Raw genomic sequence first — 17127 nt, forward strand, 5'->3', positions numbered from 1 at the left:
TTCTTCCTGACTTGTACCTGTACCTGTAACTGTAACTGGACAAAAACATGCAAATCTAAACATGGAAATTCAGTAAAATAACCTGTGGTGTGTAATATATACTTAGGACCACGAGTCTTCAGTCCCTGGCCAAATTAGGAGTTGTTTTTTTTAATTATTATTATAAATATGGTGAACTGGTGTCTTAACTCGAAGTGTCCAAAGATTGTAGATAAGCAATAAGATTGTAGTGTAGATTGTGCGCCTTATATAATTAGAGATTACTAGACATGATTATATTTTAAAAAAAAATATGTTGAAGTGACAACATAATGTTTTTCATATTGTTTTATTGAAATTAATATTGGGTTTTTAAAATGAGTTAATATTGAATAATTAAAATATTCTACACTGTCCCTTAAAAAATTTAAAAAATCGGCCTAAGTCTCTTTGACTTAGGCAGTTTTGATGCTACAAAAAAAATGTCAGAAAGCATGAGAAAGAGAGTTGGACTGTCGACTAGAAAAGCATTATCTCTGATTCATTTTTATCTGGTAAGAGTTCATTGACTAAATCAATCCAATGGAATTAAATGGGATATGAACTATATATTTAAAACCACATTTTTTTGCAAGCAAATACTAGCAAACTGCTGATTTTCCTTAAAGGGATCATCCTGGCAGGATGGCCCATTTTTCATTTAAAGCAGCACTGGGCAGGAAATCGACCTTAATTTAAAAAAAATGTACAACTCTTTTGATGAAACATTGACTTACAAGTGGTTGAATGGGACTTTAGTCATGCCCTGGGGGGTCTGGATCGTTTTTACTGGCACTAAGCATCTTTGAGGAGGATGGAAGCAACGCTGGCACACAAAAAAAATACAAATATCCCGAATTGCTTTACGGCATAATCACTTCCTTCTTTGCTATAAGGACTGAAGTCGATTTGAACGTTTTTACGCACTATTACTGGTGTCATGGCAGAAGCCCCAAAACAAACAAAAAAAACAAAAGTATTGTTTGAACAAAATTAGATTCATTACCTCATCGCGACTCATCTTTCACACACCCACTGGAAATAGAAATGTAATTCAGTCCAACTTACAGGCAGCAAGAGCTCAGGATTTCACGAAACTACGCGCTGGCGCACATGGGAAATGGGGTTGACTTTTATCAAAACACTACCGCTTTTGTCCACATGGCGCCGCCATAATCAACAAATACTGACATATGACACAGTGTTGCTTTAAAAACTCAATTATGTATTTTTTGATCAGAACAAAAAATGATACTAGCTTGTATTTTCAATTTGATCAATTTGTTTTTGGGTCGAATCAGTAAACTATTCTCAAAATGCCCTTTTCTTGTCTGCAATATTGCCAGGCCGCTCTCCCTCTTCCAATAAGACAGTCTTGGTGGTAGTCATTGGAGGAACTTGACACAATTTGTCCATTCAAAGTCCAAAACCGGCGATCAATGGTCACCAAAATGTATGTGGACACCTCTACTTCTGCTTACTTCAACCTCTGAAAACATCACCATTGATCTCTCCATGGCTCACTTATAAGAGAATGAGGAAATGAGAAGCTTACATGCAGTTCCTCTCATGCCATATTTGTGCTTTTGTTAAGTCCCAAATACGCACAGCGCTACAACAGCACTAGGGGGTGCTATAACCCCGTCAGAAATATCTATCCCTCGTCCAGCTCTCCCAGCCGTGTACCGTATTGCACTCTACTGACCGAGCTACCCGGTTGGGAATATTTGTTCCCTAGATACTAAACTGTTGATAAAAGTGGCCGGCCAATGATGACTGCTCGACAGTGTTGGATTCACGAGATTGTGGTTTAATAATTGACAAGGGAGGTTTGACATTTACTAGACTGCATTCAACCACAGTTGATAATTTCTTCTTTTATTGTAGTGAGAGAAGACAGTTAACAAATATTGACCCACTTTGACATGAGATACGTTCGTCAAACATTGATTACTATGTCAATTGAATTCAACAACAAACACCATGTGTTTTATCATAATAATAATAATTTTAAAAAATGTAAAAAAAAAGAGTCCAAAGCAAAGTATGTATTTTTTCCTTTCAAAATATTTGAAATTTTATTTATAAAGAAATGTGTTACAAAGTACAGGTTTGCTTTTTCAGCTTTGGATGAGAGAAGAACATAAACGCTCTGCAAGGACAAAGTGCCGATAACAACCACGTCACAACAACCACCTCATAACCACCACAATGGATGGACTGGCTATTGCTAGCCTTCTGCTCATTTTGTGACCAGGGGTTCAGTTTACTATTTGGCTTACATATGCTAGCACTGATTGGAGAAGGAGACGATACATCTCTCCTGCTGCAAATTCTTTGGTTAGTTTTCATGACATGAAAGCAAACATTTCTGAAGGTTATTCATCATAGACGGGCGGGTCACATTCAAAAGCACAGTAGAAGGAAGCTACAGTAATAATGTCAAAGTATCCTTCTTTTTTTTAATTAATTTTGTTTATACATCGGCACGTGTGGTGGTACAATCAACTTTTAAGGCATCAAAGACAAAACACTAAGCCGGAGTTAATACAAGTCATTCATCTGTGGAAAGGAGGAGCAAGTCATCTTAGACAGTAATTTTACACGGGAAGACCACTTGCAATCCCTTTTAAACCCGAGACCCCCACCGAAGCCAAACCGCAGAAACAAATCTACACAACTGATTTCAACTAGTGGGGGTAATTATCAGCCATGTTCAAGTTAATTTGGACTCCAGAGTCTGAGGCCATGAGGGCATCGTAGGTTGGCCGAAAACAACGGCAGCGCTGACAACATGAGGAAGGGTGTTTCTTGAGGGACAGAGCAAGCATTTTTCTCCTGGAAAAGAAAAGGAAAAACTGCACTTATTCATGCACAGGATGATTTCACTCTTCAGGCTATTTTCACGTATCTTTGTTGTGATAATTGGCCCATGATGGATTGGAAAGTCCATTCTATTACTTTCCAAGTTCATTTTGAAAGTGCCTGCTCAATTGGCACCTTCTGCGGGATTAGCTTGAAATGTGTACTAAACACCAGTGAAGCTGGTCGGAAAGGAGTTCACTTCCCACCCGGATCAAATATCAGAAGAAATATTTGGATAACTTGAATTTTGCCAAGTTGCAAACAAAGCACATCAGATCAAATCGTCCCATGTGAGTAATATGTTGTACGTTTTTCGTTCAACCGACAGTCAATCACGTGACTTCAATGTAACGGCCAGAGTGATCTGATTTGGTTTGAAAATGGGGCACAGGATTCCGAGACATTTTTGAAACAAGTTTACCATTTACACCAGGGTGGACAAAACCACAATGTAGATAATCAAGAGGAGGACGCCTCCGATGCCGAGTCCCAGCGCCACGTGGTTCAGCGTTCTGGCAATCCGGCTGCACCTCTCTGCTGTCATCTGATCCCCACTGTGGTTTGCTTCTCGGGCCTAGCATTAAAAAGAATAAAATAAAAAAATAAAAAGTCACAAATAGTAATACAGAGAAAAAAAGCAAGATCTTTGACCGAACACAATTGTCTCTGAATGGCAAACAGTATCGAGGTTTTTGCCACTTGTCGTTGGCTGCTGATATTAAAATAAACACCACCGTTTGAGCGTTTATTCAATATCTGTGATATTTGTGCTCACTCCCTTTGACATCACGCCAAAACTGATGAGAAGCAGCCAGTGGTTCTAAAGCCTCTTTAATATTTATAGCGACAAGGCTTTATCGAACAAACTGTTTCAAAGATGGGATCGTCACGAGTACGCTGGCACGTTATCTGATGACAAGACAAAGAATGTGGCTCAGCGTGACTGGCAGCATTTACACTAGAAAATGAATCTAGTGTCAGTGTCATGATAGGTGTTTGTGGTTAACTTTTGCATTGTGGTGGTTCGGTTTAGTTTCATTCCATACGGTCTTGTTTTTCTGTGTCTCATTAACTCATTAGGTTTTTGTTACCGCCTGTTCTCGTCAGCCCCGCCCCTAGTGTCTACTAATCAGCTAGCTCCCTCCAGCCGCTTGTGTCTCGTCCAGATGTATCTCGTTGTCTCGTCGGTTTGCTAATACTTAAGCTGCATTCGAGGAGGGTGGGAAGTTGGACTTTTCCGACCTCTGACCACGAAAAAGTGCACTGCAATGCCCCTTTGAAATGGGAGGTCTGAGTTGTGAAATCGGAAAAAGAAAAGACCCCTCCCCCCCAGTTCACCGACCGGCTTCAATGTGATGTCACTCAACAATGGCGGCCCCCATGGAGACACAGACCGTAAATGGCAAAACATCATTTACAAGATTAGAAAGGCATATTTATTCATTTATCTTTATTTATCATTTCATTAATTGTTACTCAAAATAACTTGATGTTCACAAGGTGATTTGTACTGACTGCGTGAAGATATGATGCTATCTCCCTGCATGAAGTTATTTGGTCGAACCCTTTGATGTCAGAACTGGGACGATCCAACAGGATGAAATCCAACTTCCCACCTGCTTCGAATGCAGCATTAGTTCCCTGTTTTTTGTTTGTGTTGGATCATTATCCTCAGTGATGTTTGCTGATCATGTCTTGTTTCCTGCTGTGGTGAGTTTAATCCCAGTGTTTGTTGGACTTTGTTCATTACACTGGTCAACAAATATTTACCACATGTTTTTAAGCAGAGGTGCAAGTAAACATGTCTAGATGATTTATTTGCACTGATTCTGAATTTGCCCAAATTTTTTCTCTAGAATATCAGGTTTTCATAATGGTAAAATAGACCAACAATATAACAAGTAAGAGTAAAATATCTATTAATATTTATGAATTAAGGATTAGGCTCAGCAACAGGTGCAATTTTTTTTCGGAAACGTCATAGTTATAAATTACAACGCATTTGTAAAATCCGTATTGCGCAAGCTTTTATAGGTCGAACTTAAAAACAGAACAAAAACAAAATATCTCAAAAATCTCATGTGCTAGGAAAGTATCAAAAATAAGTTAAGGGACTAGTGCCCGACCGATTCATCGGCCGGCCATTTATGGCCCTTCGAACAAAATAATAACAATAAGCCAAAATAATCGTCCGTTTGCTGATAGTTTTTATCTTTACAGTTTGCACTCTTTACCATTTATATCAGTTGTACACAAGTTAACACTGATCTAATTATTTGTTACATATAAATCTATACCACAACCTTGAATCCTTAAATATATATATGTATGTATATATGTATGTATGTGTATATATATGTATATGTAAAATTAAATTTGTTGCTATGGACCACTCATTCAAAACAAAGCAAATCGTAATTTTTACAAACAATGCTTAGATGAGCAATCCAATGAGCAGTGACCTGCATGTCACTATTATTATACACACAACAAGAAGTCACGGTTGGTGTTAATCATTCAATCAATCAATCAACTAAAAACATGGTGCAGCATAAATCAAACATAAATGTCTTAATATGAAACACATGAACTAATTGTAACACAAACACGCATATGAAAAGGATTTGTGTCCTTATAACTTAATGAATTAAATGCATTGGCCACGCAATGCCTTCTGCCTTCTTTAAGCATTGCAACTTGTTTTTTAATGAATTGGCTGATTAATCAGTAATCTGTATTTTTTTTCTGCCAAAATCGGCATCGGCCTCCAAAAAATCCATGTCGGGCCCTATCCGGGAAACAAAGCCATCTCTTTGACAAAAATTTGCCTTGTTTGCCTTTTTGTTTTTCTTTTTTGACAATAATATCCTCTTTTGAAGTACATGGTGCCCTCGTGCAGGCCTCCGTGCTTCCCTGCATTCGGGTCCTCCTCTTTAACCACCACGCAAACTGTCAACCTTGATAGACAAATTTCCAAATAGGTTATTTGGACACTGAATCAAAGACATACTGAAAACAGATGATATCAAACCATTTTCCATAGAAGAGAATATTAACATTAGAGTCAGCCTGCCAATTTTTCCCTTTTCCCTTACTGTATCAAATGAAGAGGCAGGTTCAAAACATGTGGGATGTAAGTAAAGTTACAATCGTGAATTTTCGACTTTGACCTTTAACTCTTTTTTACACAAATATCTATAGCGTAGCCTACTTTTAATTGTTTTATTATTAATATATAATTATGCGGATGATAATATACTTCTATTTTCTATTATCATTTATTATGATTATTTTATAGCCTCCACCATCTGTTTATGATAGTGATGAGTAGATAGGAAGGAAATTTAATCGAGGCGCACAGACACTTCGCACACACGTGGTTGGACCTCATGGTATTTCATTCATAAATATGACACTCGTGTGGGACAATCCCTCTGAATCATTGTAGAAATCAATTCACTGAACCAATTATAATCATTATCATCTTAAAAATATTTTAATAGCAGCCCCGAGGTCGGACAGCCTCCGAGGCTGGCTCCACCCCACTACAAAATGATTGGCTGCCATGTCGCTGGGTCATGACACGCTGCCGTAACCGTGCACGCCGCGCCGCCATCTTGGGTTAGCGCTCATGAGGTCCCAGTCGGTCAGAGTCAGCCAAATGGCAAACTTAACCGGTACCACGTCACACGCAGATGTCACACTCCTGACGTGCAGCCAAATAAAGAAAAAAATATAAGTTTGATCGTCCCATAGACACAATGACATGTGCCCCATATTTTTTTATTTCACCAATCACCACACTGTGCATGTGTGTGTGTGTGTCCTGTTTTTATTTGATATTATTCTTTATTTGGCAGCGTGTCTGCTTGTGCACTTGCGTGTGACATGTACATTAAGTTCTCGCCGCCAATTGGCTGTCGCAGACGAGGGAATAACTAGGACTAGTTTTAAGCAGGGGGGAGGGGAATGGATCGAGGATGCTTGTGGAGGGTTTAGATTTACTGATTCTTTTTTTCGACCCCCTGCTGCACTAATATATTAGTTCTGTCAAGCAACTACATTTTTTTAACGAATTAATCGCTAAATATTACATAATTGATTGCGATTAATCATATTTTTCAACTACAATTTTTTTACAAAGCTTGGAACAGTTATTTACTTGAGTAAAATCTTGGACGTGGATTTTTTTTTTTTAAAGCAGCACTGAACATCAATTCGACCTTAATACAAATCTTTCACAACTCTTTTGATGAAACATTGACTTACAAGCAGTTGAATGGGACTTTGTCAAGCCCTGGGGGGGGGGTCTGTATCATTTTTACTGGCACTAAGCAACTTTGAGGAGGATGGGATCAACCCTGGCACCCAAAAAAATACAAAAGTCCTGAATTTCTTCACGGCATACTCACTTCCTCCTTTCGCTATAAATAAGGACGGAAGTCGATTCCAACGTCTACGTGCTATTACTGGTGTCATGGCAGAAGCCCCAAAACAAACAAAAAATCAAAAGTATTGTTTAAACAAAATTAAATTCCATTACCTCATCTTTCACACATCTTTCACACAGCCACTGGAAATCGAAATGTAATGCAGTCCAACTTGCAGGCCAGCGAGAGCTCAGGATTTCACGACACTACGTGCTTGCGCTCATGGGAAATGTGGTTGACTTTTGTTAAAACACTACCGCTTTTGTCCACATGGCGCCGCCATAATCAACAGAAACTGACATGACAGTATTGCTTTAAGTATATTTTCTATTCAAAGACTGTTCTATTAGCTTTTTTTTTGTCCTTGAATATGATCAGTGCCCCCGTCTGGTGCACAACAGTCCTCCACCATGTAGAATTTAGTACTCCCACTTTATTAGTAGTTCCTGTGAGGTCAACACAAGTAAAATTAGCAACTGCAATATCAGTGGAAAAAATAGGCTTGTCCTTTGTCGGTTTAGTTATAGGATAAAGAATTTGTCATCAACAGAAAATTTCTCAACTTTATCAAGATTCCAGAAGTTCGATTCACAAGGACATGAACAACTTCGAAGGGGTCAGCCAGAACATAAGACACGCAAAGAGTAATAGCATGGTAAGGGTCCGGTCCATGGATGTATGGGCTTAAATACAACGTCATACAAGGGTCTGTGCCATCTTTATCATTGGTGCAACTCCAATTAGTGGTATTTATAGTCACTTGAATACCCATGATGACGTGAGTTAACTTGATATAGGGGCGAGGAATTTTTGCACAACGGTCAGTAGTCCAATCAGTCCAATCTTGCCCCGTTTCCACAACTACATCCAATAAGTACCAAACATATGACCGACCATAACTTGTGTGTTGCATATATGAGCCTTACCATAAGAATCAAGACCAGAATTTGTCAAAGTAATCATAGACCATGGTATGACAAAAGTCGTAACGTTATTAATGGGGAGGCAAACAATACTCTCCTTTTCAGGGACAACATCATTCCGAGGGCAAGAAGAGAAGTTCTTATTTTTGGATACTTATTGTACGTTACCAACCCTGAGTTTGAATCAACACCGCTGCCCACTTGAAAAGATTTTTTGGCAGGATAGGCTTGTTATCTGTGCTGACATAAACCCCATTATCCAATGTAGCTCCATTATTTTGCCACATTGTCTGCTCCGGGACTGGGCCTTGTTGTTGCATATCACGCACAGTGTCTGTCCATCCATCCATCCATCCATCCATTATCTATACCGCTTCTCCTCACAAGGGTCGCGGGGCGTGCTGGAGCCTATCCCAGCTGTCTTTGGGCAGTAGGCGGGGGACACCCTGAACTGGTTGCCAGCCAATCACAGGGCACACAGAGACAAACATCCGCACTCACAATCACACCTAGGGGCAATTTAGAGTATCCAATCAACTTACCATGCATGTTTTTGGAATGTGGGAGGAAACCGGAGTGCCCGGAGAAAACCCATGCAGGCACGGGGAGAACATGCAAACTCCACACAGGGAGGCCGGAGCCGGGATCGAACCCACGACCTCTGAACTGTGAGGCGGACGTGCTAACCAGTCGACCACCGTGCCGCCGCCAGCAAAGTTGTATTTTGTTATCCATAGATTTAGGTGTTTTATTTTTGAAGAACATTCATTCTCTACAAATGTCCAATCTTTGCATGTTAATCCCTGTTTTGGATCCTTTAAAATAATATTTTTTGCGCCCATGTTGGAGTCAGTGGTTCACCTAGAGTGACTGTACTGACTTCCCTTGAACAGTGTGGCAATTACTTTCTGTCTGAGGTCATTCTCAAGCTTCTACCACAAGTGGCGGAGAATTCTTGACTCTGCTTCCTCAGACAGTTGCCACTCCAAAATCCTGTTCAGAATGAGGCAGTCAACCTCCACTCACACCTGTGCACATTCACTCCTTTTTACGCGTACCGTTGCCCTTTTCCTGTTTATAGACTACTCAGTCTACTCGATAGGGACTAGTATTTCGAGGTTTGTTTCATGGCTTTACAGGTTAATTCTGTCTCATCAGTGCGACACACTCAAACCAAGCCTATCTGTGAGTATCCTACTCACCAGAGTTGTCTTCACTCCTTCGGTATCCCGTCAACCCTCAGTTCCCAGACGCAGAGCCGAGACACAGTCCCGGAGAGGGTCTGAATGCCGTGGCCACGGTCTTTACCTGGATCTCGACTCCGCTCCCGGAAGCCTCAGGTATCTTGGGATCCGGCTCAAAGGACCAATTTAAATGTCAGGTCCATCAGATAGACATTTATGAAAACCACACAAAATAAGGAGATGAAGACACTCTCTTTGAATTTCAAAGCTTGCAAGGAGAACGGAGAAGAACGGTACAATACAATTCTTACAGGCGTTCTAAAAAAGTCTCTCCGTCTCCCTTCTTTTTATTCTCACATCTCTACATACATGGACGTTCCAACTCTAAACGATGGGGTGAGCAAAAGGGCAGTTGAAACGTCTTGTACTTGTCTGTCTGTGTGTCTGCATGTAGGTGGAAAATTACTCAATACATGTGTGGTAAGACATGAGTAAAGAAACCAACAATGTGGCAGGAAATTTCAGCAATCACTTTCATATTAGCATATGTTAGCCTGACTTCTCCTAACCTTCTTGAGATTAGTTTATGAAAGCATCATGGGCAGCAAATGTATGATTATCAAATGATAGTAATTATTATATGAATAATTACTCCCACATTCTTTAAGTATATTTTTGATTCAAAGACTGTTCAAATAGCTTTTTTTATCCTTTAATATGATTCTTCTCCTGTAAATACAACTGTTGAACGATAAATCAAAGAACAACGAACATGGTATATGAATTTGGCTTTGCAACGTGCGCAACTTATATATATATATATATATATATATATATATATATATATATATATATATATATATATATATATATATATATATATATATATATATATATATATATATATATATATATATATATATATATATATATATATATACACACACACACACACACACACACACACACACACTAGGGATGTCAGGATATCCAAATGTTACGAGAGAGGTTGGCGATATATAAAAAGATTTCATTACCTCACGATATTGAAAAAAGAGCTCATATAAAAAACATCACAATATGCTGTTAATATCTCTCTCTCTCTCTCTCTCTCTCTCTCTCTCTCTCTCTCTCTCTCTCTCTCTCTCTCTCTCTCTCTCTCTCTCTATATATATATATATATATTCATTCATTCATTCATTATCCATACCGCTTATCCTCACAAGGGTTGCGGGCGTGCTGGAGCCTGTCCCAGCTGTCTTTGGGCAGTAGGCGGGAGACACCCTGAATTGGTTGCCAGCCAATCGCAGGGCACATTATTTTCGAAGTTAATCCAACCCACTTTTGGCGCCGTCAATTTTTTTGATCGCGTGATTAAGGTTTCCATCGCAACCAGCGGCTGCATTGATAAAGGCTGCTGGTCACCATGAGCTATACATTTATCTTGAAAAAAAAAAGTTTTAGATTAGAGGAGGCGTTACATCTGCTTCAAAATATTGACGATGAGGATGAATTGCTCGGCAGACACATGCACGGCTGTGCCCCCCTTTGGGTTGGGCACCGAAACCCCCGGATTCGAGTGGAATCAGTTCCATCGTTCCAGTTCACCCGGAACCGTTCAGATTTTAGAATGTCGGTGCTAAGTTTCGATTTCTAGTTAGCCGCGCGGAAGAGCTACGAACAAAGTACGACCTATTAAAAAAAAATAAAAAAATGTGTGCGCGCAGTCTCGGGCTCTTGCCGCCGAATATGCGTAGCAATAGCACGTTAGCTCGCCCCCACTGGCACTCAGATCCTCGGCTCGCTTCGTCCGGGGCAGCGGCGGCGACTCTGGTTGGGCCAATTCCCACAGCTCTCCACAGCTGCCCGCGCAGCACAGTGGCAGCAGTCGCCCTTCACGGGGTCAGTCATCCTGCTCGGGCCTGCCCAGCCGGCTCATTCGGCCGATGCCTAGCCATAGAATGACGCGATGCGGCATGACCCAAAGTCAGAATCGGCTAAGTACCTCTTCCTTAATTGCAACATTGAACCAACAAGTTCAACACACAAATGCACATATCCTGCTAGGCTTGTCAAAAATATCGATACTTCGGTACTTACTCGATACTAAACATTTTGAACGGATACAATACTAGCTTGCTGTGGCATCGATATTACCGATACCAAACCACTGACTTCGATACCAACAGCGCTTTGCCAACGCCTGTTCCTAATGGTCTGCTGCTCCCGCACACACTGCTGAAGCCTGCCCCGTGCGCCCCTCCCTCCCTGCTCTGCCTAGTGCAGACTGCTTGTCGACTGCCTAGTTAGCCGCGCGGAAAAGCTACGAACAAAGTACGAACAATTTTTTTAAAAAGTGTGTGATCCTCCTAAAAAATATATGTTTGGGTTGACGTCCGCTTTAACATGGTCAGATTAGTGTGTGAGCAGCCCCGGACTCCTGCCGCCGAAGCTGCGTCGGAATAGCACGGAAGCTCGCCCCCACTCGAGCTGCCGTGGTCCTCTCGGTCAGGCGCTCGCTTCGAACCGGCTGGCAAGCGCGGGCCGCGGTGCCGTTGACTCTGGGCATGCGCCCGGCACTGCCGACGGATCCCTCCAGCAGCCGCCGTGTTGCAGCGGTCGCTCTTTGCGGGGTCACTGATCCTCCCCGGACTGCGGCCCGGCTCGCGGCCCGGCTCGCTCATTCGGCTGACGCCTCGCCATGGAACTGACGCGATGCAGTTTATGACCCAAAAGTCAGAATCGGCTAAGTAGGTCTAATGGCAACATTGAGCCAACAAGTTCAACACACAATTGCACCTATCCAGCTAATATTTAGCGACTAGAATACGCAGCTGCAGCCTTTACATAAACACTGTACATACATTTGCATCATATGTTTACATAGACTGCTGAGATTAGATAGCCTTTCCTTGCTTGCCCATAAAATGCAGCATTGTGTTTGTCATATATATTTTCTTTCTAAAGCAAGACAAGGTTATCCAATCAATTGGTGTTCAGTAGCATGTTTTCAGTGACAGCTGCATTATTGTATTGTCTTGAACTTCTAAAAAATAAAGCTCTTGTGAAAAATAATACGAGATAATAATGCAAAAAAATGTATTAAAATAAATACTGGTTAAAAACAGCCCTTTGAGTAAAGTAAAGTTCACAAATAGTAAAAAGTTCATGAAATTGAAGAACAGAGAAGTTCATGTGAATTGTCCAAAAATAACTCCTTCTATTTTTTTTTTTTTGTTAAGAATCGGAATTGTGAATCGTTAGGAACCAGAATCAAGTTTTTTGAAAAAAATATTTAGATTTTTTTTTTCCATATCGCCCACCCCTAATACACAGGTATATACCCCCCCACACACACACACAATTTTAGTGGACATGTTTAGTGAACATGATGTGTGCTTGAACAGCACTACCCCGATGGCCCCTATGCCAGTCTAAATCAAGTGTTGGTCCCACCAAACAACTACATGTATGGGCTTGTCTTTAACTGGACCCTCCCCTCCCCTGTTTAGTGAACTGTGTGCGTCACACAGCCGAGTGACGCGTCCCTTGTTGTGGAGGAGGACAAAACTCTTAAAATTCCCTCCCACCAGGGAATACGGGGCTCACATTACACTTTATAACCGTGAAGAAAGACAACGGGCAACTGTGTTTGACCGAATAAAGTTATTACACTCATACTACTCGTTCTTGTATTAGACTTATTCTTATACTTATATGATTATTACTATTTTGAGTGATCTTACACTATGTTAGTGAAAGTTTTGGTTTGTAGGACACAAGAACAAGACAGTGGAAGTGGCAATGAGTGTGATCACGGTGGCATGAAACGAGAGGGGCCCTCTACTTAAATCTGAGAGCAATGTGGGCATATGCAACAGGATGTGTGCTTGTGTGTGTTGGCGTGTCTGTGTGTTTTGCTACTGCCGTGAGAAGGTTGCGTGAAGCAGCTCATGATTGCCAGCAGCTGCCTAGCTCGCTTTAAGTCACAGCTGGATATCGTTCCAAACACTATGGTGCCGCCCTCAGGACCAATGTTTAATTTACGTAAGACATTACATAACACTGTCGAAAAGGTAGTTTAGCACCGACTTTTATGACGTGATCTACTTTAATCTCAAAAGTGATAAAACACTCAGCATTGAAGTTGAACGAAAGCAACCAGTAAGAGTATTAATGTAGTTGTGAAACCTCTTTTTAACAGCACTGTAGGCTAGGTATTTTCTTTTCTTTTCTTTGTGTTTATATTTCTTCCATGTCGAGAATGCTGTATACATGTACTTTTTAAGCATTCTACAGTAATGTAGAGAAATGACTTTGTGTGTGAATAAAAAAATGGTGACAATTTCCCTGGCAGTATGATTGCAGTGTGTGTCATGGTCAAACATTGGCGGCTGTTTTTACTGCGTTGCTCTTGCTGGTGACACCAACAAGACCAGCATGAAAACAAACAACAACAAAACCATGCTGGCCTATGCTGTTTTTTTGTTTTGTTTTTGTTTTTTAGCAGGGAAATCCTATTTTTTTTCTCTCTCAGTTTTATACATCATTGAATTCTGCCATAATGACAAAACATGTAAGCACTTGCAGTGCTTTAAAGATCTCAAAAGTCAAAATCAAAACTCGGTACTGTGAAAGCGAGTATTGTATGAGTATTGTGAAAACAAATCACATTTGTAAAATGTTATACATGTTATTCATTCTATCTGCGTCCATTTTCTGAATCGATCCTCAATATTAATTATACCTTTAATCTTCTAGGCCACTCCTTCAGGTTTATGTACACCGTAACATTTCCTGTTTCCATTGGTTAGCCATGCTCTCAAAGAGGAAGTATGTTCTATACAGGCCCACTAGCTGAAGTTCTGTTAGTTCTGATAAATATTGCATATGTGGAATAAGAGTTAATCCAACCGTTTTTAGCCATCTCTGGGGGCGGCCATTTTGTCACTTTTGTCGACTGAAAATGACATCACAGTTGCGCAGGGTTCAGGTAACAACCAATCACAGCTCACCTGTTTTCTGAAGCTGAGCTGTGTTTGGTCGTTCCCTGAGCCATGAGTATTACTACCCACTGTAGTCCAGAAAATACGGTAGATTTGTTTGGGGTTTTTTTGCCTAGACTTGTGAGCAGTGACTTGAGTTACCGAGTGAGCTTCAGGACCTCCACAGCTCCAAGGAAGGAAACATTTTTAGTAACTAAGGTGGATCCTCTTGGAAAGTGGAACCTCGGTTCACTTACAAATCAGTTTACAAATTCATCTGACAAATACTGCTTGGCTCCACAAACCAAGCGTCGCGGTTAATGGGGGGACAGAACCCGCCGCGATGAACAAAACGCGAAGTAGCGTCGGACTTATTATTATCATCATGATTATTATGATATATATTATATGATGTTTATTGTACAGTTTTATTTTGGGAGGATTTGCGCCACTGTTACGCTGCTGCAAACCCCGACATGGTTCCCGCACTTCTAAATACTTGTTAAACAATCAATTTAACTATAAAAATGCAAAATGAAGATTATAAATACCAGGCTTGCAGGCTGTGATCAGAATTTAGCTTCGACCGACCGCGGCAGCTTACGAGCACGACGGAACGTTCGCTAAAAACTAAACGTTTTAATTCATCCATCCATCCATCCATTATCTGTACCGCTTCTCCTCACAAGGGTCGCGGGGCGTGCTGGAGCCTATCCCAGCTGTCTTTGGGCAGTAGGCGGGGGACACCCTGAACTGGTTGCCAGCCAATCGCAGGGCACACAGAGACAAACATCCGCACTCACAATCACACCTAGGGCCAATTTTAGAGTATCCAATCAACTTACCATGCATGTTTTTGGAATGTGGGAGGAAACCGGAGTGCCCGGAGAAAACCCACGCAGGCACGGGGAGAACATGCAAACTCCACACAGGGAGGCCGGAGCCGGGATCGAACCCACGACCTCTGAACTGTGAGGCGGACGTGCTAACCAGTCGACCACCGTGCCGCCCGTTTTAATTCTAATCATAAAATTGATTTACCTTAACTAGAATGCCATATTGTAATTTATCCAATCCTGCACTTTAAAACGCTTGTCGCCGTCGTGAAAAGTGAAAGTAAAAACGGCCGCTTCTTCTTCTTACCTCCTTCTTCGCCTGCTTTTTCTTCTTCTTCTCCTCCTACTTCATTTCAAAAACGAAGAAGAAGCATGGCTGCCGGATAGGAATCATGCAGTAACTTTATCTTTGCACAATAACATCAATAAAGTCCTTTGGATAAAATGCAAGGCGGGATTGTAGATAAAGGTAAGCTGTTTTAAGACAAAACTAACTAACACTTTCACACTTTATTTGGCGATGTCTAAGTCGTCCGTGCCGCTGGACGGTCGGGACCTGCGCTCACAAATTATAAACACAGCTCATGTACTGTACTATCCGATTTTTACAAAACTTTATTAGAGCAAACACATCATTACAAATATGGAGGAGAAGGTATCCGGCTTGACTGATTAAATCAATGGCACATTTGAACAGTGGACGAGATTAAGCGAGAGGCTGCGATGATGCGCACCCAATCAGCTCACGTACAGGACGCTGCCGATATGGCTGTGTTGTTTCATTTTTAATTTGATATGAATGCTTCTGAAAAATCCGCGATGCACCGAGGGCGCGAAAGTTGAAGCGCGAAGTAGCGAGGGATCACTGTATCTTTGCTCAATACGGCTCCAAAGAAAGTGAAACGTGCAAGCGATTGTACTATTAAGAAACCCTGTGTGATCGTGCATGTGTGTGACTGACTTTCGGCTTACTCACACTTCACAAAACACATTTTTCTTGACAATTTTAAAATATCCTTAAACCCACATGGACCTATAATGTAGTTTAGATGTGTGTGTTATTTACAATCCTCCACTTATATAGTACCTTGGTGGCAGCTAAAGGGCCCTTCAATGAGGACAGGAAATACAAAATCATATTTTCAGCCATGAAGCTGAGAGAACAAACAGAGGCTGATATTGTCCGTGGTCCTTCCTTGCTAAAGTATGAGAGCAAGCTGCTGATTTGGGAAACAAAGAACCGCTTGATGATGCGGTCTCAGGATCCGTCTTGTACGGATGATCCAGAGGATGCTGCCTTCAAAATGTCCTTAGCATTACTCACATGAACGCCGGAAAACCTCAAAATCCTTCTTAGTGAGAGCTAAAAGAATTATCTTGCCACTCTCAAATGACTGTTAAATTGACTTCATGTTTAACATGCACTCATGTATTGGGAGAAGCCAAGACTTAAGCCCAAGATGCAATGTTTATTTTTGCTTTTTATTCATCGCAGTTTCTGCATTCTGGTGTGTGTGCATGATTTCTCAGCCTTTTTTAGATGGTCTGGTTTTGATGGATCAATTTTGAGTCTTTTTATTAAAGGATAACAGTAAACACACTTTGTTAGACAATGAGAAATCCAGACAGTTATCATCACCACTGCCAAGTACGAAACACAACAGTAAGGCCATTCTCTTCAGTGTGTAATTGATTTTGTTAGCTAGTTAGCTAGATTACACAAAAACTATGCAAATGTTTTTCAATGGCAATATTTGTCTTGCACCAGGTCTGTGAGTATGACAGTAAGCCCCGTCAATTGCTTTTGTGCGTGGGGGCTTAGAGTGCAAGCTGCTCATTGCAGAAACTGCTTCTCCCCACCAAACACAAATATGGGACTCTTTTAT

At 41.0% G+C, this 17127-nt stretch overlaps 1 protein-coding gene across 1 annotated transcript in view; it reads right to left on the reverse strand.

Annotated features, from left to right (window-relative positions):
- Nucleotides 1-2067: 2067 nt before the first annotated feature.
- LOC147144125 (uncharacterized) overlaps nt 2068-17127 on the reverse strand; it is a 33842-nt gene continuing 18782 nt past the window's right edge. Inside the window, exons 3-4 of the mRNA XM_086038370.1 lie at nt 3305-3457; nt 2068-2856 (exon numbers count right to left, since the gene is read on the reverse strand). Of these exons, the coding sequence (XP_085894496.1) occupies nt 3308-3457 (150 nt within the window). The 3' untranslated portion in view covers nt 2068-2856; nt 3305-3307. The remainder of the gene's footprint in view (nt 2857-3304; nt 3458-17127) is intronic.

Source organism: Filicampus tigris, chromosome 8 (assembly GCF_054856515.1).
Source record: "Filicampus tigris isolate MCC_2025a chromosome 8, RoL_Ftig_1.0, whole genome shotgun sequence".
Taxonomy (NCBI): domain Eukaryota; kingdom Metazoa; phylum Chordata; class Actinopteri; order Syngnathiformes; family Syngnathidae; genus Filicampus; species Filicampus tigris.